This window comes from Hippopotamus amphibius, chromosome 12 (assembly GCF_030028045.1).
Source record: "Hippopotamus amphibius kiboko isolate mHipAmp2 chromosome 12, mHipAmp2.hap2, whole genome shotgun sequence".
Lineage (NCBI taxonomy): Eukaryota > Metazoa > Chordata > Mammalia > Artiodactyla > Hippopotamidae > Hippopotamus > Hippopotamus amphibius.
In genome coordinates this window covers 98,066,629-98,091,695 of record NC_080197.1, presented here as the reverse complement: position 1 = coordinate 98,091,695, position 25,067 = coordinate 98,066,629, and the positions used below count along the sequence as shown (strand labels likewise).

Sequence of the window (25,067 nt, the reverse complement as noted above, 5' to 3'; positions counted from 1 at the left end):
TCCACACTCTACTATGTCCTTTTATCTCTTTCTTTATTAAAAAACACTCATCCTTGATGAATACCAGTTCCCTTTATATAAAATTATTATCTGTAAATTGTGAACCAATGGATACAATCTTAAATGCAGCTGATACTGTCAACCATTTTGCTCAGCCCCCTAATTTTGAGGTTGAGAATAGATGGTTGGAAGTATATGTTTAACTGCCTTATTAGTGGCAGGAAAATAAATTTGTCTCCTAAATCCTAATTACATATTTTCTGTACTATAAAAATGTGGGAAAAAAGTTTAAGGGGTCTGTTTTTTGATCTTCAGATTTTCTAACTCTAATGTGTTCTCTAGCTTCCAGTGATTACTAGTCCAACTATTTCTGTTTCTTGGTCTCTAATATCCTTCTGGAAAACTTATTAAGTGAATAATTTATTATGTGAAAGGTTAACCACTTAGTAAATGTGTCTTCTTATTCAGAAAGCTGCTCTCAGACAGCTTTCTTGATGTAGAATTGGAAAATGAATCAATACTAAGCTTTCAAAAGCTGGCAATAGCTTTGAACTGTTGATTCTAGAGATATTTTCTTTTTAATTGACAAGTGCATTTCTGATGATGAATTTCAATCATAGAAGATATGCTTCTGGATAAGGAATCCATTTTTTCTCCCTTCCAATTAATTTTCAAATCTTATTAGGCTAACAGCTAACATTTCTTGAACTTTTACTATGTGTCAGGTATAGTGCTAAACACTTCATGTGCTTTATTGCAACTAATGCAGCACCTCTTTGCTGTTTGTAGTATTATAATTCACATTTTGCAGATGAGGAAGCTGTGGCTCCCAAGTATTAGGGAACCTAAAACTTATTCATCTAGGCTGTCATCCATCGAGGGAATGGTAAAGCGGGGATATGAAGACAAATAATTTGACTCCAGAGATTCAGTTCTTAACTATTTAAGAATACTGACGCTTTCTTCTACTTCTCCTTTGTTTAAGCTTTTAATGATTGGGCAAATGAGAGGACACAGATAAATGGAATAGGATCCTCTCAGTAGACACCAATTAGTTTTTTGCAAGAATGGTTTTCATTTGGTTGTTGGAAAATATTTCCTGCAAACAACCTTGAGGGGGGTTTCCCCTGAGTCTAGGGAAACATGGCTTTTCCCCCCGCGGTGAGGGATGGACTGTGTCCAGTTGCACAGTATAGCCCTTCCCCTGGTTTTCAGATAGCATTACAGGGAAGTGGAATGGCCTCTGGCTTTTGTTACCTGCCAGCTGCTGCCATTCCAGTAATATGGTCACTCAGGGACTGATCATAGGAGACCAAATGTTAAAGGTCAAGTCTCTGGACTCCAACTCTCTTTCCATCTTATCTATCTGATTCCATCTCTTATTTTGGATCCAGGCTTCAGGTGTACTCATATGATATCTTGTCCTGGACTATTCTCTGGGCCCTGAACATTTCCTTACTTTTTTTCTGTCAGTACTTATTTTTCTCCACATCTCAATGTCACCTGGAAAATAAATGAACTCTTGCACAATAGAGTAGAAATGTCCTAACTTAATGTGTTCATTGACCAATGGCCTAGTGTGTTTACCATACCTGGGAACAAATGTGTTATAAAATATGAAGCCCATTAAAGAGGGTTATGGCCTCAGCTTGGAGATTCAGATTGTGTAGGGAGAACAATGAGGGAGACAGTTTCATCGGATTGAGAGGAAAGGGCTTTCTCAGAACATTTCCTGGTGTCTGTATCCTCTACAAATCATCTGTTTCTGTTCTTAAGCCTTCTCCCTTCCATGAATAGTATTCAAAGATCTTGTGCAAAATCATGTCACTTGTCATAGAACAAGGTGATATCTCAGAACTCATCTGTTGATTCTTCTTGAATATTGTCAACATTATTTAGTACTCAAATTTGATTCTGTTGGTTTCAGGTGGTGAGTATCTGTCAAAATCAACTTGATTTCTAGCACAAATTTTATTATATTTCACAGCTGTAAAGTTTAATTATTCAAAAACAAATATGTCAACAGAGGAGAGCAAAGATACATCCAAGTTGTTGTGAAACAAAATAAAGGAAACTTCATTTAAAATGGAGTCAGAAGGCCAGAAGTAAGAACCTTCACACACTACAACTTGACATCAGTTACAGACCCCAACAGTGAGAATTCTCCTTGCCCAGCAACAAGCCCAGTCAATGGGAAATATGGCACCATGCTAAACTCTCACTTTCCTTATGGAGAACAGACTTGTGGCTGCCAAGGGTGGGGGCGGGGGGCGGGAAAGGGAGGGAAGGAATGGGAGTTCGAGATTAGCAGAGGCGAACTATTTTATATAGGATGGATAAACAACAAGGTCCTATTGTAGAGCACAGGGAACTGTATTCAATATCCTGTGACAAGCCATAATGGAACAGAATATGAAAATAATATATATATTTTATATATGTATATATATGTATAATGGAGTCACTTTGTTGTACCGAAGAAATTAACACAACATTGTAAATTGACTATACTTCAATAAAATAATAAAAACATAAACTCTCACTTTCCTTCCATTGAATTTCGTTGAAAACAACCTGTCCCAACTTCCACTCTTTTCTCTCCAAAGTAATGTTTCTCTTATTTGTTTGTTAGACTTGCCTGTACTGTTTGCTATAGGCATGCTTGTCCCAAATTGAAGTTTTCTGCTATCCTCAAATAAACCCGCTATGCTGGTAAAAAAAAAATCAACTTGACTCTGCTCACCTCCTTGATGGTCCTTCATGGCTTCTGAGTGCACTTTAACCACAAAGGTTCTTAGTGTAACTCAAAACTAGACAGGAATGGGTGACGGAAGCAGGTCAGTGTAGACCTCTTCAGATTATTCGTGCACACCCCCACACTAGAACTCACAAAAACTCTGTGAGTGAGAATGTGCTCCTCAGTGACTGGTGCCTATTAATTTCCAGTCACCTTTCCTCTTAAGAAATAAAAAAAAAATTCCAACTGTCTTGTTCTACTCTATCAGTAGGAAAAACGTTCGTGTATTCTGGTTAACTGAGAAGATGGAAAGACTCTACCAGGGAGACAGGTCTCTGCCTAAAATTTACATTTACAAGAACAAGAATAGTTATATCCACTGAGTCTGCAACAGGCGTGGAGAGATCAACTGAATGAACAGACACAAGATTCCCTTGGGAGCCCAGGTTCAATAGCCACTAATTAATCTACAATGGAATGAACTTGAAGGGATTCTTTGAAATAAAAGCTTTAATCATACATCAGTGGAAAGAATGTCTTTGGAGACAGGAAGATGCAACAATAGGTCATGTGAAAAACAAAGAGAGTCAGATGAAGAGTCAGAAGACTTGACCCTCTCCATGTTGCCTAGGGATAGTTCAGTTAAACTCAGGAGAGAAGGTGCTCAGAATTCCCCAAGGGAAGCCAGATTGATTGATTGATATTTATTGGAGTATAATTGATTTACAATGCTGTATTAGTTTCTGCTGTACAGCAAAGTGAATCAGTTATACGATTCGTGGATATATACATGTATCCACTCTTTTTTAGATTCTTTTCCCATATAGGTCACTACAGAATTTTGAGTGGAGTTCCCTGTGCTATACAGTAGGTTCTTGTTAGTTATCTATTTTATATGCAGTAGTGTGTATATGTTGACCCCAATCTCCCAATTTATCTCTCCCGCTTCCCTTTCCCCCCAGTAATCATAAGTTTGTTTCCTACATCTGTGACTCTATTTCTGTTTAGTAAATAAGTTCATTTGTAGCATTTTTTTTTTTTTTAGTGGAAAGTCAGATTTAGATGAAGTCCTATTGCTCTGTGTCACAGTGGAAACAGCCCCCTTTCTCTGTTCTAAGCAGCTTTCTCCTCTGGTGACCAGTCTTCACATGAGACATCACAAATAATTAGGGACATCTGTGTTCAGTTTTCCTATGTTTGATCTAAGCTTCAAGAACAGTTACTGTCCTTGTTGGCCAGTGTCCAAAGTTGCAAACATGTAGGATAAATAAATCTAGAGATCTTATGTACAACTTGATGACTATAGTTAATGATATTGCATTGAATACTGGAAATTCTCTAAGAGAATAGATTTCAGGTGCCCTTATTTCTCTCTCTCTCCCTCTTTCTGTGTGTGTGTGTGAGAGAGAGAGCGAGAGAGCTAACTGTGAAGAGAAAATATGTTAGTTACTTTGACTGTAGTAATACTTTCACTATGTATATAAAATCCTCATGTTATATACTTTGAATATAAACAACTTTTCTTAAAAAAGGTCAGTTGCAGTCCAACCCACCCAAAATTGATGCAAGTAGTGCAGGATTATAATTTTATACGTATGATTTTTGTAGAATATATAGAATACAAGGATGAGTCAAAAATTATCTACACTCTGGCTATAGAATTTATTTTAATTAACTTTTAGAAAAGACAAATATATCATTTTTCAATATAATCTCCTTGCTTTTCAATACATGTGTCCATCTGTCAACAAACTTTTGTATTCCTTCATTAAAAAATGTTCAGGCTGAGCTGAGAGCCACGGATGCACCGCTGTCTTCAATTCTTCATCAGAAGTGAAACTTCTTCCTCGTAGGGCAGCTTTCAGGGGACCAAACAGGTGAAAGTCCGACGGAACAAGATCAGGACTATAGGGAAGATGCTGTAAACCTCAAAACAAAGTTTTTGCAGAGTGTTGACAGTGTGGGCAGAAGTGTGCAGACATGCATTGTCATGCAAGATCACAATTCCCTTGGATAGCAGTCCTCTGCGTTTAATCCAAAGTTTAGGCTTCAGCACAAACTTTTTGAAACCTGCCTGTTGTGGATTATTTCATAGGCAGAGCCATGGCTGATCTGGAAATGATTTGCCACATAATCCCCTGTCACTCATCTATTCGACAGAATCATTTCACTTGTACACTCAGTGTTGTCATCAGCCATGGATGTGGATGGGCATCCAGCTCCTTCTTGATGGCTAACACTTGTGCCACCTTCCTTGAACTTCTCTACCTATTCATACACTGTAGTTTAGATCTGCATTTCTCTAATAATTAATGATGTTGAGCATCTTTTCACGTGCCTCTCGGCCATCTGTATGTCTTCTTTGGAGAAATGTCTATTTAGGTTTTCCTCCCATTTTTGGATTGGGTTGTTTGTTTTTTTGATATTGAGCTGCATGAGCTGTTTGTATGTTTTGGAGATTAATCCTTTGTCTGTTGATTTATTTGCAAATATTTTTTCCCATTCTGAGGATTGGCTTTTTGTCTTGTTTATGATTTCCTTTGCTGTGCAAAAGCTTTTAAGTTTCATTAGGTCCCATTTGTTTATTTTTGTTTTTATTTCCATCACTGTAGGAGATGGGTCAAAAAAGACCTTGCTGTGATTTATGTCCAAGAGTGTTCTTCCTATGTTTTCCTCTAACAGTTTTATGGTGTCCAGTCTTATAGCCACTATGGAGAACAGTATGCAGTTTCCTTAAAAAACTAAAAATAGAATTACCATATGACCCAGCAATCCCACTACTGGGTATATACTCAGAGAAAACCATAATTCAAAAAGACACATGCACCCCAATGTTCATTGCAGCACTATTTTCAATAGTCAGGTCATGAAACCAACCTAAATGTCCATCAACAGATGAATGGATAAAGAAGATGTGGTACATATGTAGAATGGAATATTACTCAGCCATAAAAAGGAATGAAATTGGATCATTTGTAGAGATGTGGGTGGACCTAGAGACTGTCACACAGAGTGAAGTAAGTCAGAAAGAGAAAAACAAATATTGTATATTAACACACATTTGTGGAACCTAGAAAAATGGTACAGATGAACTGGTTTGCAAGGCAGAAATAGAGACACAGATGTAGAGAACAAACATATGGACACCAAGGGGGGAAAGGAGGGATGGGATGAAATGGAAGATAAGGATTAACATATATACACTAATATGCATAAAATAGATAAATAATGAGAACTTGCTGTATAGCACAGGGAACTCCACTTCACTGTAGAGTGGAAATTAACACAACATTGTAAAACAACTATACCCCAATAAAACATAAAAAATAAAAATAATAAGAAAAAAAAAAAGAAAGCAGTATGGTGTTCTGATCATAAGCAAGAACTCTAGATCCAGATTTCCTGTATTCAAATCTCAGCTTTTCCATTAGCTGTGTGTCTTAGGCTCTATGCCTCAGTCCCATTATTTGCAATACAAGAACAATAATAATAGCATGTAATTATTATAAATTTCATGAATTAATTAATTAATTTATTTATTTTATTGACTGTGTTGGGTCTTCATTGCTGCACACGGGCTTTCTCTAGTTGCCGCGAGTGGGGGCTACTCTTCATTGTGGTGCGTGGGCTTCTCATTTTGGTGGCCTCTCTTGTTGCAGAGCATGGGCTCTAGGCATGTGGGCTTCAGTAGTTGTGGCACATGGGTTTAATAGTTGTGGCTCACAGGCTTAGTTGCTCCACGGCATGTGGTACCTTCCTGGGGCAGGGATCGAACCCGTGTCCCCTGCATTGGCAGGTGGATTCTTACCCACTGCGCCACCTAGGAAGTCCCCACATGTTATTATTAATAATAATATATTGATAATAATAATATACAACATACAGGGTTTTTAGTTGATTCTATTATTACCATGCATATTACTTAGAACAATGTCTGGCTCATAGTGACTATCATAAATGCTGTTATTGTTTCACTTGGCCACGGGGATCTCCCTCCTATATGGAAAGTACTCTTGATCTGTGCCATTCATATGTTTCCTTGTGAAATATACTGTATTTTTAACTTTTCGTGGTTGTTTATTTTATATGTTGTATTGTTGCCCTGGGGTGTGTTAACTTTGTTGCACTTTCTTTACTGCATAGCAAAATGCTGGACATACATTTAAATGTGTAATAAATTATGAACAAAACATGTGTTAAAGGCCAGAGAATTTCTACATTTCTTTCCGTTCCCAGGAGAAATGATTACCTCAGCAAGAGACATAACTTTTTGGAGGTTTTTAAATATCCAAAGTAACAATATTTTTTTCCTCTCTTCAGAGCAGCCACAATGGGATCAATTGTGCTGGCAAACAATACATTCCCTGGGGGCTCCTGGTTCTGAGGGACTAATAAAGTCCTTTGGTTGCCATCTCCAAGAACAAAAGTTAAGATGATGTTTAAGAGAAGTCATTCCAGAGAGACTGCAAGGAAGTCGCAATGAGAGCGTCAAACACAGGTCATCAGCAGACTAAGAAGAAGAATGAGAGATGCTACAATGGAGTGGAGCGGCATCCTTGCATTGAGTGGCCTGCAAGAGAGATCTTTATATCCACTTTCAAATCCATCATTTCAGTAGCCACAGGGTTTTCTCAACATGGAGAAAATAGTTGCTATTTTTAACTGGAGGATTGCATTTATTTTTTCATAGATTTTTTCCCCCTAAGAACAGTTTTAGATTTACAGAAAAATGGAGAGGATAGTAGGGGTGATTCCCATATACTATATGCCCAATTTCCCCTTTTAAAATCTTACATTATGATGATGCATTTGGTACCAATAATGAACTGGTTACTGGTACATTATCATTAAATAAAGTCCATAGCTTATTCAGATTTCCTTAGTTTGCACATGGTACCTTTTTTCTCTTCCATGCTCTCATCTAGAACACTCCATTACATTTAGTTGTCATGTCTCCTTAGGCTCCTCTTGACTGTGACAGTGTCTCAGACTTTCTTGTATTTGAGGACCGTGACAGCTTTGAGGATTACTGGTTAGGTATTTTATAAGATGTCCCACTGTTGGAAGTTGCCTGATGATATTGAGAAAAGGACCACAGGGTAAAGTGGCATTTTTATCACGTCATGTCAAGGACACATACTCTCAACATGACTCAGGACTGTAGTGTTGATCTGGATCATATGACTGACATGGTGTTTGTCAGCTTCTCCTCTGTCAGAGGAGTCCTATATAAATTATTTGGAATACTTCTGCCCAACACTTCTCCCTCCTTTGTGAAATTATTTGATCTTTTATTAATACCAATATGGGCTGTTGGTGTTTTAGAAATTTTAAATGAAAAAAGAAGAAAGGCCTTGGAGAAGAGAGTCCTATTTTCCCTGAATATTTCTGAAGTATAGAAGAAGCTTGTACTCATGCTATGGCCATTACCTTGTAATGAACAATTGAAAATATGATCAAAATAAAAAAGTACATTTGAGCCACTAGGTGATGTTTAATAAACTTAGATAATACTGTGAAAGCACAAAACTTTATTTTCACATTTACAGAGCTAGAAAACAATAAAAAGACTGTTGTTACCATTTAATAGAAAGAATTTAAATTGTTTGTCCAAGGTCCTTGCATAACTCTTGCTTGTTTTACCACTTCTTTCTTTCTTCTCTGAGTCTGTTATTTTTTTCACAGTATATCTGGATTTTATCTTCAGTAGTCAGTCTGGGCTAAGCAACAAGATACCCCTTAGAATGTCCTTCCCAAATCATGAACATTTGATGTTTTGATCAACTCTCCTGATCTCTAACATTCTCATTAAATCAAGGGATAATGTAAGTCTGAATATTGGAGAACTTATCTCATTAAGATTTACTTATCCTATTCCTAGATTCAAGGCTTGTTCTTCTAGGGTCTGTGTCTGAGCATCATGGATGGCAGTGTCAGTAGAAGACTCCAGCATTTGGAGGTCTTTTTTTCTTTCTCTTCTGTAGTCATATATTTCAGGATGCAGGACAGCCAAATAATTTTCAGAAAGACCAGTAGAAACAAATTTGTATATAAACTGGTTTAAAAGAAAGAATATAACTATCTTCACTGATTTTGAATTTGTCCCATTAATACCTTCTAATCATTCCTGAAAAATAAAGTTTTTAAAATGAAAGCTCTGGAGTGCATACTTTTTTTTTTTTTTAAGATCACTTTTTAAGCTTTGGTAAAGAATCTTTAATTACTTTGGTACGATTGAGCACTAGATACAGAAGTCTTCCCAATGTGTGAGAAATGCTCTCTGGGCATTTATATTCCACATCATGAGATGGCCATATGGCCACAAATACAACTTTATTTATTTATATTTCTTTTTTATGACATTGAGTATTTTGGGAATCTAGTCTCTGGAACACGCATTAATTGAAGAAACCATTCTGAAAAAAATAAACTTGAAAGAAGGAGAAGTAGAGGTGGTCCAGTGGGTAAGACTTGGCATTCCCAACACAGGGGGCCTGGGTTCGATCCCTGGATGGGGAAATAGATCCTTCACACAAGCTGCAACTAAAGATGCTGCATGCCACAACTGAGACCTGATGCAGCCAAAATAAATAAATAAAATTCAAAAAAAGGAGAAATAAATAGTTTGATTTTGGCTTTTGGATTATAAGAGAAAAATGTTCCTGTGGAAGGATTAGCTTGATGAACCCACAGAATGGGAAAAAACCATTTATTTGGCAAATTTATGATTGTTGCTCCTGGGTTATTCAATTTAAATTTAATTTACCTTGGTTTCAAAAAACAGTACTAGCCTCTTCTTTGTGAGAAATACAATCCATTTTACTGTGTCTTTGAAGGCCTTTTTCACTTGTTTGTTTCGAAGTGTATAAATGAATGGATTTAGCAAAGGGGCAACTGAAGTTGTGAGTACAGACACCACTTTGTTGATGGCCACTCCTTCCTTTGCTGAAGGTTTGATGTAGATGAAGATGCAGCTGCCGTAGGTGATGGAAACCACAATCATGTGGGAAGAGCAGGTAGAAAAGGCCTTTTTCCTTTGCTGGGCAGAAGGGAGTCTTAGAATGGTCTTGATGATGTGTGTGTAGGAGGAGACTACACACACTAAGGTAACAATGAGTGTCAGCACCGCAAAACTCAAAACAATTCTCTCTATCAACATTGTGTCGGAGCAGGTTATCTGTAAAATAGGAGATGTGTCGCAGCCAAAATGATCAATCACATTCGAGTCACAGAATTCCAGCTGGAGGCCCACGCCCAGAGGTGGGAGGATGATCAACAGGCCAGCAAACCAACAGCAGAGAATGAGTGTAGTGCAGACCCTGTGGTTCATGATGGTTGTGTAATGCAGGGGCTTACAAAGGGCCACATAGCGGTCATAGGACATGGCGGCAAGGAGAAAAAATTCGGTTGCTCCAAAGAGGACAACAAAAAATAATTGGGTGGCACAAGCATTGTAGGTCACAGTATTATCTCCAGTTGTTATAGTATACAGGAATCTGGGAATACAGACAGTGGTGAATGAGACTTCCAAGAAAGAGAAATTTCGGAGGAAAAAATACATGGGTGTTTTAAGATGGGAATCTAAAAGTGTGAGAGTGATGATGATGAGGTTCCCAGCCACACTCAACAGGTAGGTGAAAAACAAAAATACAAAAAGCAAAACTTGTAGTTTTGGATCATCTGTCAGTCCCAAGAGGATGAATGTTGTTACTGCTGAATGATTTCTCATCACGGCTTCCTGCCACGTCAAGAGCGATTACGATTCTACCTGAAGAAAGAAGTGTCCTTAGGAACCTAGAATTGGGATCTGAATGAAACATCCCAGCGAGCCAGCTCACATGCACTTTCTTCTTTTACTTAATAATCAATTTGTTAGCATAACAGTGCCTTTGACATCTTACTCAGAGACATTTATGGAACATACCTATTATGAATCTTATGCCTCTAATTCTCTGATTAGAAAGAATATTCAGAAAGACATCAAATTAAAAAACCATAGATCACATATCTGATGTGCAGTTTCTTAACAATATCACCTTGTGGCATAGGTTTTATTTGTCCTCATCCTGGAGGAAAGTTTTTGAAGTTTTTTTTTTTCTCCCGTCCTCATCTGTCTTTGCTTTTCCACACCATACCAAAATGTTCCATTTTCAAAACCACGAAGAATCTGTTAATTAGTATTTTTGTGTGTTTTAAATCGATACTTATCTTTAGAGCAACTTTATGTTGACAGCAAAATTGAGGGGGAAGGTACAGAGATGGCCATATACCTCTTGCCTCCAGGCACATATAGCCTCCCCTGTTATCAACATCCCCCACCGGAGTGGTACGTTTGTGACAACCGGTGAACCTAAGTTGACACCTCACAATCACTCAAAGTCCATTAATTTACATTATGGTTCACTCTTAGTGTTCTATGTCTATGGGTTTGGATAAATACGTAATTAGTATTTTATGTTGATCATCTTGTGTTATGCCGAATTTTAACAGCAGCACATTCATTTAAAAATGTTAGTTCTTATTCCAGCATTCTTCTGAAAGAGCAACTCCAAGGACATGCATCTGAGTTAGTGGGTGAGTAGTTTTAACTACACGAGAAATGCTCCTGAAGACTTGCTCGCATTTAGGAGCCGAGATTGTTAATTCAATTTTTTTAAATCAATTTTATTAAGGTATAATTTTAAGTACAATAAACTGCGATCATTAAAAGATTCACAGTTCAGTGTGTTTGGAAAGAATGTCTGCATCTGTGAAACCACCACCACAACCAAAGTACACTGCATTTCCATCACCAAAAAAGCTTCCTCATTTCCCTTTGCAGTTTGATCCATCCCTGTACCCCTGGTCCCTAAGGCAGTCACTATCTGCTTTCTGTCAGTATAAATGAGTTTGCAAGGGTTTTATATGAATGGAACCATCTTTTACATCTGGTTTTCAAGCGGCATGTTTTTGAGAGTCATCTATATGTTTGGCATGTATGTTCCCTTTGAATCCACACATGGTGGACTTTTGGGTTATTTGCAGTTTGGGCTTATAATGAATAAAGTTGCTAGTCATCAAAAAAAGTCTTAGTTCTGCTCTTTACACTTCAAATTGTCTCTAAATAGGCAGATAAAAGATGCATCTTTGCTTAGTTACCTTATATTTAGGCAAATGAAAGTATTTCTAAGTTTGGAGACTGCTTAAAGCAGAGGGTTTCCTGAAGTGGTTCAAAGAAAAACTTTCTGGAATCTGAACATAAAGCAGATTTAAAGCTGTTGTGGTGCTTTGGGTCATGGACAGAGCCCAGAGGGAATGATCCATGGTACCCGCTCTCTTTGCCAACCTGGTCAACCCTGTGCTCTGCGCAGCATGTAGCCTTCAGAATCTGTCTCAAGGGGTATCTTCGTGACCTCTTTTAAATATTTTTTTGATGTGGACCCCTTTTAAAGTGACTTTTTTTTTTAGTATTTTTTTTTTTTTGATGTGGGCCACTTTTAAAGTCGTTATTGAATTTGTTACAATATTGCTTCTTTTTTACGTTTTGCTTTTTTGGCCGTGAGGCATGTGGGATCTTAGCTCCCCGATCAGGGATCGAACGCGCACCCCCTGCATTGGAAGGTGAAGTCTTAAGCACTGGACCGCCAGGGAAGTCCCCTTAGTGACCTCTCGACTGAACAATTTCTGCTGCTCGCCTCCCCAAATCACCTCTCCCCACTAATTTACCAGTCAGCTCCTTGACCCTGCTGCTTATGTTCTCTGAGTTTAGATACATGGAACTTGCCCAAACAACATCCAAAGATAAAGGGACACATAGGAGCCAGTCTTTGTAAACAAATTTTAATGTACTGTACCTTTCTCGTTGACACTTGTCACTGTCCATTTCAGCACCTGCCAGGAGTTCGAAGTCTTCCTGTAAACTCTGATTTACATTTCCTCAGGAATCCCTTTAGACAGAGGCTCAGGAAATTCCCCTCTCCTTCCTGTCAAAACTTACCCTCACTGAGATGCATATTTCAAGCAGCTACTCTCAGGTCTCCATCCTGCAAAAGAAGAACTGGTAAATGTGTTCTCACTGGGGATCAGCAGTAATAACTTAATATAGTCACATAATATGTTATTTGTGTTTTACTAGGGAGGATCGATTGTTAAATGAGCAAATTTAGGCCTAACTCAAGGGTTGGTAGGGAAACACTATACACTTCTAATGAGAGAAAAAACTCATTTCTCACGTGTTTAAACAATTGCCCCAACTGACCCATTGTATGTGTTCTGAGTGGAGAATCAAAAATACATGAGGTCTCTCTTCTTCCCTATTGCCCAAGTAAATAACCTACATTTATTCAGTCAAAGGAATAATAAGCAGCTATTACTTAAAGAGCATACTATCAGAGACCGGAGATCTAATTTTCCATCCAGGAGCTTTCAGGCTACCAGTGGGAGATAACATTTCCTTTCAGTGCATACTCAGTGACATGGTAACACAAGATAAAAGTGAAAATGCCCTTTGGATTTGAGATGATAGCTGCTCCAAGCTTGTTGCTTGGCACTCAGTTATGCTAGTAACTATTTGTATGTTTATACACGCACTCAGTTTCTTTAGGTTCTTTTCTTTCTACTAAAATTTTCAGCCTTATCACTCACCATAAGCCGAGTTACCGAGGGTTCACAGACATGCTTTTGAAACAGAAACCCCTCCCTTATCTCATGGGAAAAATGCTTTACTGGAGAGACAGTATCTTGCCATGTGCTTGCCAGGGAAGACTCTGATAGGCCAAACCAAATGATAGGTCAGGTTCACGTCTGTACTCCTAATTTTCCTCCTTCCCTCCCCCCTCCCTTCCTTGTTCTCTTTCTGTCCTTCTAGAAGAGTTTAAATCCTGGCACTGGCCACTGACATTGTAATGCCAGCCCACCTCCTCCTACAAAATTCCTAGGATCTAAAACTTCTCTCATCAAAATTCTTTTCTTCTATATAGATAGGAAAGATTGGTGAACTCAATCATAGTAGCATTGAATGATCATTAATTTAATTTAATGTTTTAAAATGCCCAGTACCATGTAAGTTAACCTTCAGGGACATTGTGTTTTAAATGTATGAAGCTTATTAAACTAAACACTACTTCTGACAAAGCAGCGGAGCAGTTAAGCCTCTGGCAACAGAGCCTTTGGATTTAAATTGCTTCATTCTGGTGTTCACTGGCAATTACACCAATGTGCTATGTTGTACTGGGAAAAGTTCCCTGGGATACCGAGAGTTATTTATTTTTAGTTTGGATCAATTAAAGTTTGTACAATTTCATTAAATTAATAATACATTTTACCACCTTCCTCCCATATGTAGTGTTCTCAATTAATGTTAACATGTGGGGCTTGATGACTTCACCCATGCAAACCTACCTACTCTCACTGTCGTTTTGGGAGCTAGAAGAGTGATTGAGTGTTTTTCCTTCATCAAATCCCTATTTAGTGAATTAAAAATATATTTGAGACACTTTGAACTTATGTTTGGAACAAACCTCATTCAGTCTTCATTTGGGACGGATATTCAAGAAGTGAATCCGTGCCCCTCCCCGCCCTGAACTTTCCACCAAAAAAGACTTAAATAACAGACAAGTCATAAGATGAGCTTCCCTGAGAGGTAACTTATCATACTGATGTTATTTGGTGTCTGTGATGCTAGTGCATAGTATTGGGTAGTGGTGTCCTTTCCATCACCTTTTATTCTTTCGTCTCTTAAGCAGTTATGCCTCCCTTAACAGATAGTTATGACTGGCCTGTTCATAGCTGCTAAAGTGACCATGGCAGGAGAATTCTAACTTCATGTTCCTTCAGAATGACAACATACTAGAAAGGAGTGTTTATTACCTTTCGCATAATTATAATGAACTGGAGCCCACATTTAAAAACGAACTGAACTCGCCGTTTGCCTATAGTTAGGCAATATGGAAAATAACTGTCTCGACAAATGACACACTGACAGCTTTCTGACGGTCTTCTATCAGTAGCCTTTGAGGGAACCACAGTCTGAGGAGCATTAAGTTGGTGAGGGGGTTTGTGTTCACTTCTGTTCCCAATGTCACATTCCACCCACCTCAACCCCCAGTCTAACCCTCCATACAAGCCCGCGTGAACACACACACACACACACACACACACACTCACACTCACTCACCCATCCACCCTTTCACAGGCAAGTCTGACAATTGACAAAATTCTCCTAGTTTTTCATGGCTCTTGATATGATGAGCCTGGTCTTAGTCTCCTCTTCCCTCGCTAACTCTAAAATGACATCTGACACTAGATTTCCCAGTTCTTCTGTGCGTTCAAAGGGAGAAGAGATGGTGCACAGATAAGGAAGATTTCTCTTGAGTTTTCTTGCAGCGGCATACCTGATCTTCCCGGGCAGGGAGGCAGGCGTCCCTGCAAATTCTGTAATCGCAACATTTCTTTTATATGTTTAGTCTCTACCAGTGCACAGGGAACATCTGAGAGAACAACAAAATAGTCCTTGGTGACCCAGTCTCCAAACTTACTAGTGAATTGGCAGCAGCCTAATCAACAATATAAAAACACACATGGCGATGGAGACAATGTCCTCAGAGACGTTGAGGGTGGTCTGATGTCATCTGAATTCCGTTTTGATTTCTTTGTTGAATCTTTAGATTTCTCCTAGAATTTGACAGTTGGTTTTGCAATTACATGTAAATCTTTGACATAAATCTCAGATAAAGTGAAACAAAACCCCCCTACCCTCATTTTACAGGTGAGGAAACTAAGGAGCAGAGAGACGAATGGTCAGAATGCCTTGTAATGGTGGGGCAAGTTTTGAACAAAAGTTGACCTGAATACAAACATCCTGCTTCTTTGTCCATACAACCCTAGTCACTTGTTCCAATATTGAAGACTCACTAGCATTTAAATATCAGACTTGATGTTCTAGTGCTACCTGGCCTGTATTTTCATCCCTTCTTCTTCTACTTATGATTTTTCAGGTAGGCAATGAAACGACCTTTGGTATTTGAAGCGATGGGCAGTTTGGCATCCCAAGTGTTGAATAAAATATTGCCTGTTTCCCAGATATGTTTCTTGTGTTACTCTGGCTTGTTACTGTCCAGTGAATGCAAACAGAACTTTTTCTTTGACTATCTCTTTCTTTGACTGTGTCTGGACATTTTCCCTCTTGCTGCTCATGTGGATCCTGGTGTGAAATGATGGAGCAGGGGAGAGTTCTTGCTGCCTCTGCTGGAGTAGGTATCTTTGGCTGTCCCTCTCCTCAGGCCACTTATACTCCTCTATGAAGTTTTCTCACACTGAATAGACATGTCACGTCATGCCTCCCTGTCATCCCACTTTTGGCGGAGAATGACTGAAAATGTTCCCTGGCAGAGGGATGGGCTGGGGAAGAAGAAGGTATCTCTCTATATTTAGAGTACATTTTTAAAGAATATCCTGATGGGTTGTGGCAGAGCCTGTCTTCCTGATGAGTCGTCCCCTTTATCTTTAGATACTATCCCGTTTTTTTCTCTTTTACCTTTTTGGCTGAAAGTCTGTTTTGTCTGATAGGAGTATGGCTCTTCCTGCTTTCTTTTGGCTGCCACCTGCCTGGAGTATTCATCTTCCATCCCTTCGCTTTGAGCCTATGTTTGTCTTTAAAGCTGAGGTGAGGCTCCTGGAGGCAGCATGTGGTTTTTAATCCATCCAGTCACTGCGTGTCTTTTGATGAGTGAATTTGATCCATTCACGTTTAGGGTGATCATTGATAGATGAGTACTTAGTGCTGCCATTTTCTGGTTGCTCTATATCTCCATTTGTTTCTTTTTCCTTGTGTTTCTGCCTGCCATTTTGGTTTGGTAGTTTTCTACGATGTTTTTCTCAGTTTCCTCTTTTTCATGTTTTGTGTCTCTGCTCTATATTTATGTTTTGTTGTTACCATGGGGTTTGTATAAAATGTCTCATAGATAAAATAGCCCTTTTTCCTCTGATAGCATCTTATCTTTATTTACCTATATGGGTTCCATCCTTTTCTTCTTCCCCTTTTGTGTTTTGGTTGTCTCAAATTATCCCTTTTTATGTTGTGAGTTTGTTACCAAATTGAAGTAGCTATAGTTATTTTTTCTACTTTCCCCGTTTAGTCTTTATGCTATAATAAAGTGATTAAAAATCTGTTCTTATAGAGCGTTTCAATTTTCTGATTCTGTCTATTATCACTTTACTCAAAACTTTTTGTGCCTTTGTGTTTTTGTTTCTGGTAAAAGAGCTCCTTTTATCACTTCTTATGAGGCAGGTCTAGTGTTGATGAACTCCCTCAGCTTTTATTTTTCTGGGAAAATCTTTATTTCTCCTTCATATCTGAATGATAACTTTGCTGGATGGAATATTCTTGGGTTGCATTGTGGATGCTTTACTGGTTGTACATTGAAGGGGAGAGATAACGTTAACTTTTCACTCTGCCATGTTGCTGACATCACCTGCTCATTTCTTCAAAAACTTTTTCAGTCCTTTCTCTCTGCTTCTTAAAGGAGACTCTAACTATACAGCCTATCGGGCCTGTTGAATTGATCTCACAGTTCCCTGATGCTGTGTTCATTTTTTTAAGGGTTCTATTTCTTTGTATGTTTTATATAGAGAATTTTTTACTGCTGTTTCTTCCAGTTAACAAAAATTTTCTTCTGTAATATCTAACTGATATTAAAACCACTCAATGCATATTTTTTTCTCAGATGGTATAGTTTTCATTTCTATAAGTTTGACTTGGATATTTTAAATAATTTTTATGTTTTTTCTTAAACTATTCTTTTTTCTATATTCTTCAACATATTGGGTACGGTTATATCACTGTTTTAACTGTATTCTATTTTAATTACATTACCTGTGCCATTTTGGGGTCTATTTTTACACACTGTTCTCCTCGTTATAGGTTGTATTTTCCTGTTTCTTTGAAAGCGTGGGCATTTTGATTATGTTAGGCATTATGAATTTTACCTTCTGGAAGTTTGGATGTATCTGTATCTTTACAAAGATTCTCTAAGTTTGTTCTGGTATTATTTAAATTGCCTAAAAACAATTTTATCCTTTCAAGTTCTGTGTTAATCTGTGTTAAATAGGACCAGGGAATTTTATAGCCTAGTGATTTCTTTCCCCACTACTGAGGCAAATCCTTCAGAATAATACCTGGTAAATTAGGAGATTTTAAAATTCTGATTGGTGTGAATAGGAACCGTTTCCATTCTCATGTGAGCTCAGGATATCGTTCTTTGCAATCCTTTGAGTGATTCTTATCTTAGGTAATTTCCTTACCTCTATACGCTGATCAGTACTCAGCTGGATGCTCCTGAGGGGCCAGATAGATCAGCAGGTACCTGTGTGGGTGCCTCTCCTACCTCTCGGTACTCTTTCTCAAGAACTTTAGCCTCTCTGGACTCCCAGCTACATCTTCTTGACTCTGAAAGCCTGATGGGATCCACAGGGGTCCTCCCCCTCTGTACTGCCTCCAGGAAGTACGCTGAAGTCATTATCTCAGGTATCATTGCCTGATGTCCATTCTTTGGAAAATTGTGGCTTCATCTATTTTGCTTGAATTTTTACTGGCTTAAGTTGAGAAGGCAGATATGCTCCCTATTACTTCACTTAAGCCTAAGCTCATTATTTTCTTGAGATTTTTTTTCCTTGTATGAAAACAATTTCTCAAGTTCTAGAGTTTTGAAAATCTAGAGTGACTAATCACCATAATTTTCTTGTTCTAACTATTCCTGTGAAAATTTCTTCTTATTGGTTAGGATCAAATGTTGTCTTCTCTTCGGACTCACAGATATAGAGAACAAACTAGCGGTTAACAGCTTGTAACTGGAGAGGGGAGGGGAAGGGGCAATTTAGGGGTAGGAGATTAAGAGGTACAAACGATTATGTATAAAATAAGCTGTAAGAATATGTTGTACAAGGAATATAGCTAACATTTTATAATAAGTATAAATGGCATATAACTTTAAAAATTGTGACTCACTATATTGCATACCTGTAACATACAATAGTGTAAATCAAGTATATGTCAATAAAAATAAAATAAAAAATTTTTTTCTTCTCTTAAAACTCTTTCTGTTTGGCAGCATCATATGCTTGGCCCCTCACCGTATGAAATAAGTGGCACTGTTTGCTGCCTAGTAGAACTTTCTTATTATTTGGAGTGGATGTTGGTGGTAGGCATACCAGGGAAGGCCATCAGGAGATGAGATGCCATCCGAGATCTTGCAACCTAGCGGAGACATGAGTGAAGCACATGTTACGTGTTAATTTGCAGAAATATGCATACTGCTTTGCAGCCCATTCCCTAGGTGAGTTTTGACACCCTTACGGCTCGCTTTTACTGAGTAGTTGCTGTCATGGACTATTTTAGTGGAAATGAAAAATATATGAACTGTAACTTCGGTTGGTTATTTCTAAGTACTTGAAGAACTGGAAGGAAGAAAAGCAATTATCTCAGGATTTTTAATTCCCAGTACAAATTATGAGAAAGGAGTCAGAAAACTGCGACTTCACCCCAAAGAAACTGGTATCTCCTGTAGCTATGAGTTGGGCTGGAAACCAACCCAAGTCTAATCTTATGGATGAATCCACAACCTCCAGAGATTACTAGAGGTGACTTATGAGCAGATTCCATTGAAGCCCCGTATACTTTTGCTAGAGAAGCAGACATTTATATACTGTCTCAAGGATTTGACCTCTTCTTACCTGAAGAAACTCTTTTGAGGGATATTTTGCAGGAGAATGTTGTTCAAGACACATCCCCATCTCATCTCATTGCTTGGAGTTCAATAACCACACTCAAGGTCAAACAGACTCTGAGGCAGTGAGTACACAGTATGATTTGGAAAGAGGTACCATAAACACCAAAAGAATTTCAAGATTGTTAATTTATATCAACATAATGTTGAGGAATATCTATGGGAGTGGATAACAAAGAGTTTTGGGATCTGGGTACGGTAAGAAGTAACACTGGATAGGGTTGAATTTACTGATGTGAATGCTGGTCTCTCAAATGGTTGGACAGGGCTCTATTTGGCCTAAATGTGCCCTGCACTGAATGAAATTGAAATTCCAGAACTTTACGTAGTTGAGGAATGCATACAAAGACTTAAGGAGATTGAAATACCCCAATAGATTTCTTATGTGGGACTGGCTTGTGCACTTTCTAACAATAGCCCAAGAAATTCCATTTGTCAGCTTTTGAGGGAGACATTGTTGACCAGGAGACGGCTTCCTTAAGTGCTCTGTAGTGAGTATGCTTTGAAGTCCAGGGATGGCAACGGAGATAGTGCTATTGAGAAGAGCTCCCTGAATTCACTGGGATGATGGGATTCTGTAGTGTAGGTGTCAGGTGGCAGCACTAAAACCCAAGAGATAAAATGTGTCATTGCCATAGTGACCAGCAGAGTGGAAATATTGGATCAGAAGAGATCTTTGGCGTTGTTTAGATGACCATACTGTCTGTAGGACTAAAATAGATGGTCAGCCACAATGGAGAAAGAATAGTCTTTTCACTAAATGGTGGGATAAACTGGATATCTACATGCAAAATAGTGAAACTTGACCCTTATCTTATACCATATGGAAAAATCAACTCAAAATGAATAAGACTTATATGTTAAGACCTGAATGTATAAAACTCCTAGAATAACATATAGGTAAAAAGCTCCTTGATATTGGCCTTGGCAATGATTTGTTTTTTTTTTTTTTTGGATATGACACCAAAAGCTCAAGCAACAAAACAAAAATTAAACAAGAGAGACTAAATCAAAATAAAAAGCTTCTACAGAAGGAAACAATCAACAAAGTGAAAATGCAACCTATGGAATGGGAGAAAATATTTGCAAACCGTATGTCTGATAAAGGGTTAATATCCAAAATATACAAGGATCTTTTACAGCTCATTAGTAAAGAAATCTCAACAACTTAATTAAAAAATGGGTAAAGAACTTGAATATACATTTTTCCTAAGAAGACATAAAAATAGCCAACAGGTACATGAAAAGGTGCTCAATATCACTAACCATTAGGGAATGCAAATCAAAACCTCAATGAGCTATCACCTCACATCTGTCAAGATGGCTATAATAATAATAAAAGAAGATTACAAGTGTTGGTGAGTATGTGGAAAGAGGGAACCCTGGTACTCTGTTGGTGAGAATGGGTAAATTGGTACAGCTATTATGGAAAACAACATGGAGGTTCCTCAAACAACTATAATATATATTTTAAAATATAATTTTATAGTATACAATAGAACTATAATATGACCCAGCAGTTCCTCTTCTGGGTATGTATTTGAAGGAAATGAAATCACATATCTCAATAAGATATCTGCACCCCCATGTTTATTGCAGCATTATTTAAAACAGCCCAGAACATGGAAACAACCTAAGTGTCCATAGATGGTCCATGAGTGGATAAAGAAGAGGTATCATATATACAAAGGGATATCATTCAGTCCTAAAAAGAAGGAAATTCTGCCATTTTCAACAACATGGATTGAACTTGAGGACATTGTGTTAAAGTAAAATAAGTCAAACAGAGGAAGACAAATACCATGTGATATCACTTCCGTGTGGAATCTGAAAATACCAAACGTATAGGAACAGAGAACTAATTGGTGAGTCACCAAGGCTGGGGAAATGCGTGAAGATTGTCAAAGGTGCAAACTTCCAATTATAAGATAAGGAAGTCCTGAGGATGTATCGTACAGCAGGGTGACTATAGTTAACAGTATTGTTGTTTATTTGAAAGTTGCCAAGAAAGAAGATCCTAAAAATTCTCATCACAAGAAAAGAAATTGTAATTATGTGAGGTGATGGATGTTATCTAAACTTATTGTGGTAATTATTTCTCAATATATACATATAGCAAATACATAATATTGTATAACAAACTAATACAATGTTACTTGTCAATTATATCTCAATGAAACTGGAAACAACAAAGGGCTGCAATGCCCAAAATAAAGAATTTAAAACACCAAAAAGTTTTATTGTAACAGCAAGCTAGTATAATAAACTAGTTTCATCTTAGTCTGTAGCAAGGTGGGTTTGCACTACAAAAAACACGATTAAACAAATTACATTTACCCATTCTTCTTGACAGTGGATGCTAGACCAGGAAGGAATCCTAAGATAAATAATTTTGCCCTGAAAGAGCTGCAAATTTAAAGGAATGAAGAGAAAATATACAGGTCATATATTTGTCATGGGCTTTTTGTGTTTCAGACATCAGGATGGTGAGGTGTTGTTTGGACCTTCTGAAAATCTATATTCATTTCCACTTATAAAAGTGAACCATAATGAAAGAAGATCTATTTGAATTAAGGCCATAATGCTTTTTTTCAGTCCGTGGTTCTCAGAGTAACAGAAAAGAAACTTTGGTGGTTAATGAGACTGTAACTTCAGTACTGTACTTAGATTTGAATTAGAATACATAGTTAAAGATGAAACACTTATATGTCTATGTGTTTAATTTATAAAGTCTTTTTAGTTTCCTAATTTTTGGAAAGAAATGCTATCTTTTTTATTAAATCCCTGAAGGCTTGTTTGACTTGCTTATTCCGTAGAGTGTAAATGAAAGGGTTCATCAGAGGAAGAACGGAAGTGTTGAGCAGGGACACCACCTTATTAATGGCCACTCCTTCCTTTGCTGGTTTGACATAGATAAAGATGCAACTGCCATAGGTGATGGAAACTACAATCATGTGGGAGGAACAGGTGGAAAAAGCCTTTTTTCTTTGCTGAGCTGAAGGGAGTCTTAAAACAGTCTTGAGGATGTATGTGTAGGACACAATTACACAGACTAGTGTGAGTATGAGGGTCAGCACAGCCATGGTTAAAATAAGTTCCTCTGTAAATTGAGTGTCTGAGCACACGATCTTTAGAAGAGGAGCTGCATCACAGCCAAAATGGTCAATGAGATTGGAGTTACAGAAATCTAGCTGAACTCCCAGGCTGAGTGGTGGGAGTATGACAATTAACCCAATCAGCCAACAGCAAAGGACCAGAATGGTGCAGACCTTTTCATTCATGATGGTGGTGTAGTGCAGGGGCTTGCAGATGGCCACGTAGCGGTCATAGGACATGGCTGTTAGAAGAAAAAATTCTGTCGCCCCAATGAAGATGACAAAAAATAACTGGATGGCACAAGCATTATAGGTCACAGTTTTGTCTCCCGTTGTCATGCTGTACAGGAATCGAGGAACACAGACGGTTGTAAAGATTATTTCTAAGATCGAGAAATTCCTAAGAAAAAAGTACATGGGTGTTTTAAGGTGAGAGTCCACCAGAGTGAGGAGGATAATGACTAGATTTCCAGCAACAGTGAAGAAGTAGGTGAGAAACAGAAATACTGAAAGAAAAACCTGTAGTCGTGGGTCATCTGTTAATCCTAGTAGGACGAATGTTGTGATTGCAGAATGATTTTTCATCCGTCTTCAGATACATGATACATCTGTATTATTAAGTCATAAACTTTGAATCTGAGGAATAGAAGGTAAAAATAATATTTCAATAGCTCTTTAGAGAAAAGTAACGAGACAAGCCAGTAGAAGCACATTTTAAAGCTTTTATTTGATCACCAGTAATCATGATGCAGAAAAGTGATTGCATCATACTTCATTTCCCTGGACTCTGCTTGGAATTGGTCTTCAGAATGGTTAGTGAAAAACATTCATCTGAAGTTTCATTTCCACTCCAGTTACAAAAATGATTTTAACATCTATTTCACAGTCCCTGAGATTTTGGCAGCCATGGTGGTATCCTCAGTCCTCAGTGTAGAGAAGGAGATCTATAAATGTTGATTAATAGAAAAAGATGTATAAAAATTTTATTTCCCCATTTGCTAGTACAACATGTCCTCAAATCATTCTCTTATCTTATGGTAATAAAAATCCACTTTGTTGTACTATTTTTCAGGATTTGCAATATTTATTCTTTTCCAAAAATTTCTTAATCTTGCTTTTACTATTTGGGAGACCTAGGAGCAGTATCAGAGAGTTACCATGAAATTTCTGGAGTCTTATCCTCCTCCAGAATTTCTTCTTTGCTCCCCTTTCATGATAGATAATGTGCTGGAATATCTGAGTTTGTATCTTTCCCATATACCAGTTTGAAAAGCCTCTGTTGTCTTTCCTTTTCTTTTTTTAAACTTTTTACTTTTTTATTTTTTACAATAAACTGCATATATTTAGAGTGTACAATTTGGCATCCCAGTCTCCCAATTCGTCCCCCCCCCACCCTCCCCGCTTTCCCTACTTGGTGTGCATATGTTTGTTCTCTACATCTGTGTCTCTATTTCTGCCTTGCAAACCGGTTGATTTGTACCATTTTTCTATAGTCCACATATGTGTTAATATACTATATTTGTTTTTCTCTTTCTGACTCACTTCACTCTGTATGACAGTTTCTAGGTCCATCCATGTCTCTACAAATGTCCCAGTTTCATTACTTTTTACAGCTGAGTAATATTCCATTGTATGTATGTGCCACATCTTCTTTATCCATTCATCTGTTGATGGACATTTAGGTTGCTTCCATGTCCTGGCTATTGTAAAGAGTGCTGCCATGAACATTGGAGTGCATGTGTCTTTTTGAATTATGGTGTTCTCTGGGTATATGCCCAGTAGTGGGATTGCTGGGTCATATGGTAGTTCTATTTTTAGTTTTGCAAGGAACCTCCATACTGTTTTCCATAGTGGCTGTATCAATTTACATTCTCACCAGCAATGCAAGAGCGTTCCTTTTTCTCCACACCCTCTCCAGCATTTACTGTTTGTAGATTTTCTGATGATGCCCATTCTAAGTGGTGTGAGGTGATACCTCATTGTAGTTTTGATTTGTATTTCTCTAATAATGAGTGATGTGGAGCAGCTTTTCATGTGCCTCTTGGCCATCCATATGTCTTCTTTGGAGAAATGCCTATCTAGGTCTTCTGCCCATTTTTTGATTGGATTGTTTATTTTTTTGATATTGAGCTGGATGAACTGTTTATATATTTTGGAGATTAATCCTTTGTCTGTTGATTCGTTTGCAAATATTTTTTCCCATTCTGAGGGTTGTCTTTTCATCTTGCTTATAGTTTCCTTTGCTGTGCAGAAGCTTTGAAGTTTCATTAGGTCCCACTTATTTATTTATTTTTATTTCCATTATTCTAGGGGGTGGATCAAAAAAGATTTTGCTGTTATTTACGTCGAAGAGTGTTCTTCCTATGTTTTCCTCTAGGAGTTTTATAGTGTCTGGCCTTACATTTAGGTCTTTTATCCATTCGGAGTTTATTTTTGTGTATGGCGTTAGGAAGTGTTCTAATTTCATTCTTTTCC

General features: G+C 37.8%; 2 protein-coding genes across 2 annotated transcripts; both read right to left on the bottom strand.

Annotated features, from left to right (window-relative positions):
- Window positions 1–9,494: 9,494 nt before the first annotated feature.
- Window positions 9,495–10,466, bottom strand: LOC130834118 (olfactory receptor 6C2-like). Its single transcript, XM_057704189.1, has one exon. It carries the CDS (start codon window positions 10,464–10,466, stop codon window positions 9,495–9,497), a length of 972 nt encoding a protein of 323 aa, XP_057560172.1.
- Window positions 10,467–22,241: 11,775 nt separating this feature from the next.
- On the bottom strand, window positions 22,242–23,187 carry LOC130833364 (olfactory receptor 6C2-like). The gene has a single exon (XM_057702938.1). It carries the CDS (start codon window positions 23,175–23,177, stop codon window positions 22,242–22,244), a length of 936 nt encoding a protein of 311 aa, XP_057558921.1. The 5' UTR covers window positions 23,178–23,187.
- Window positions 23,188–25,067: the final 1,880 nt, after the last annotated feature.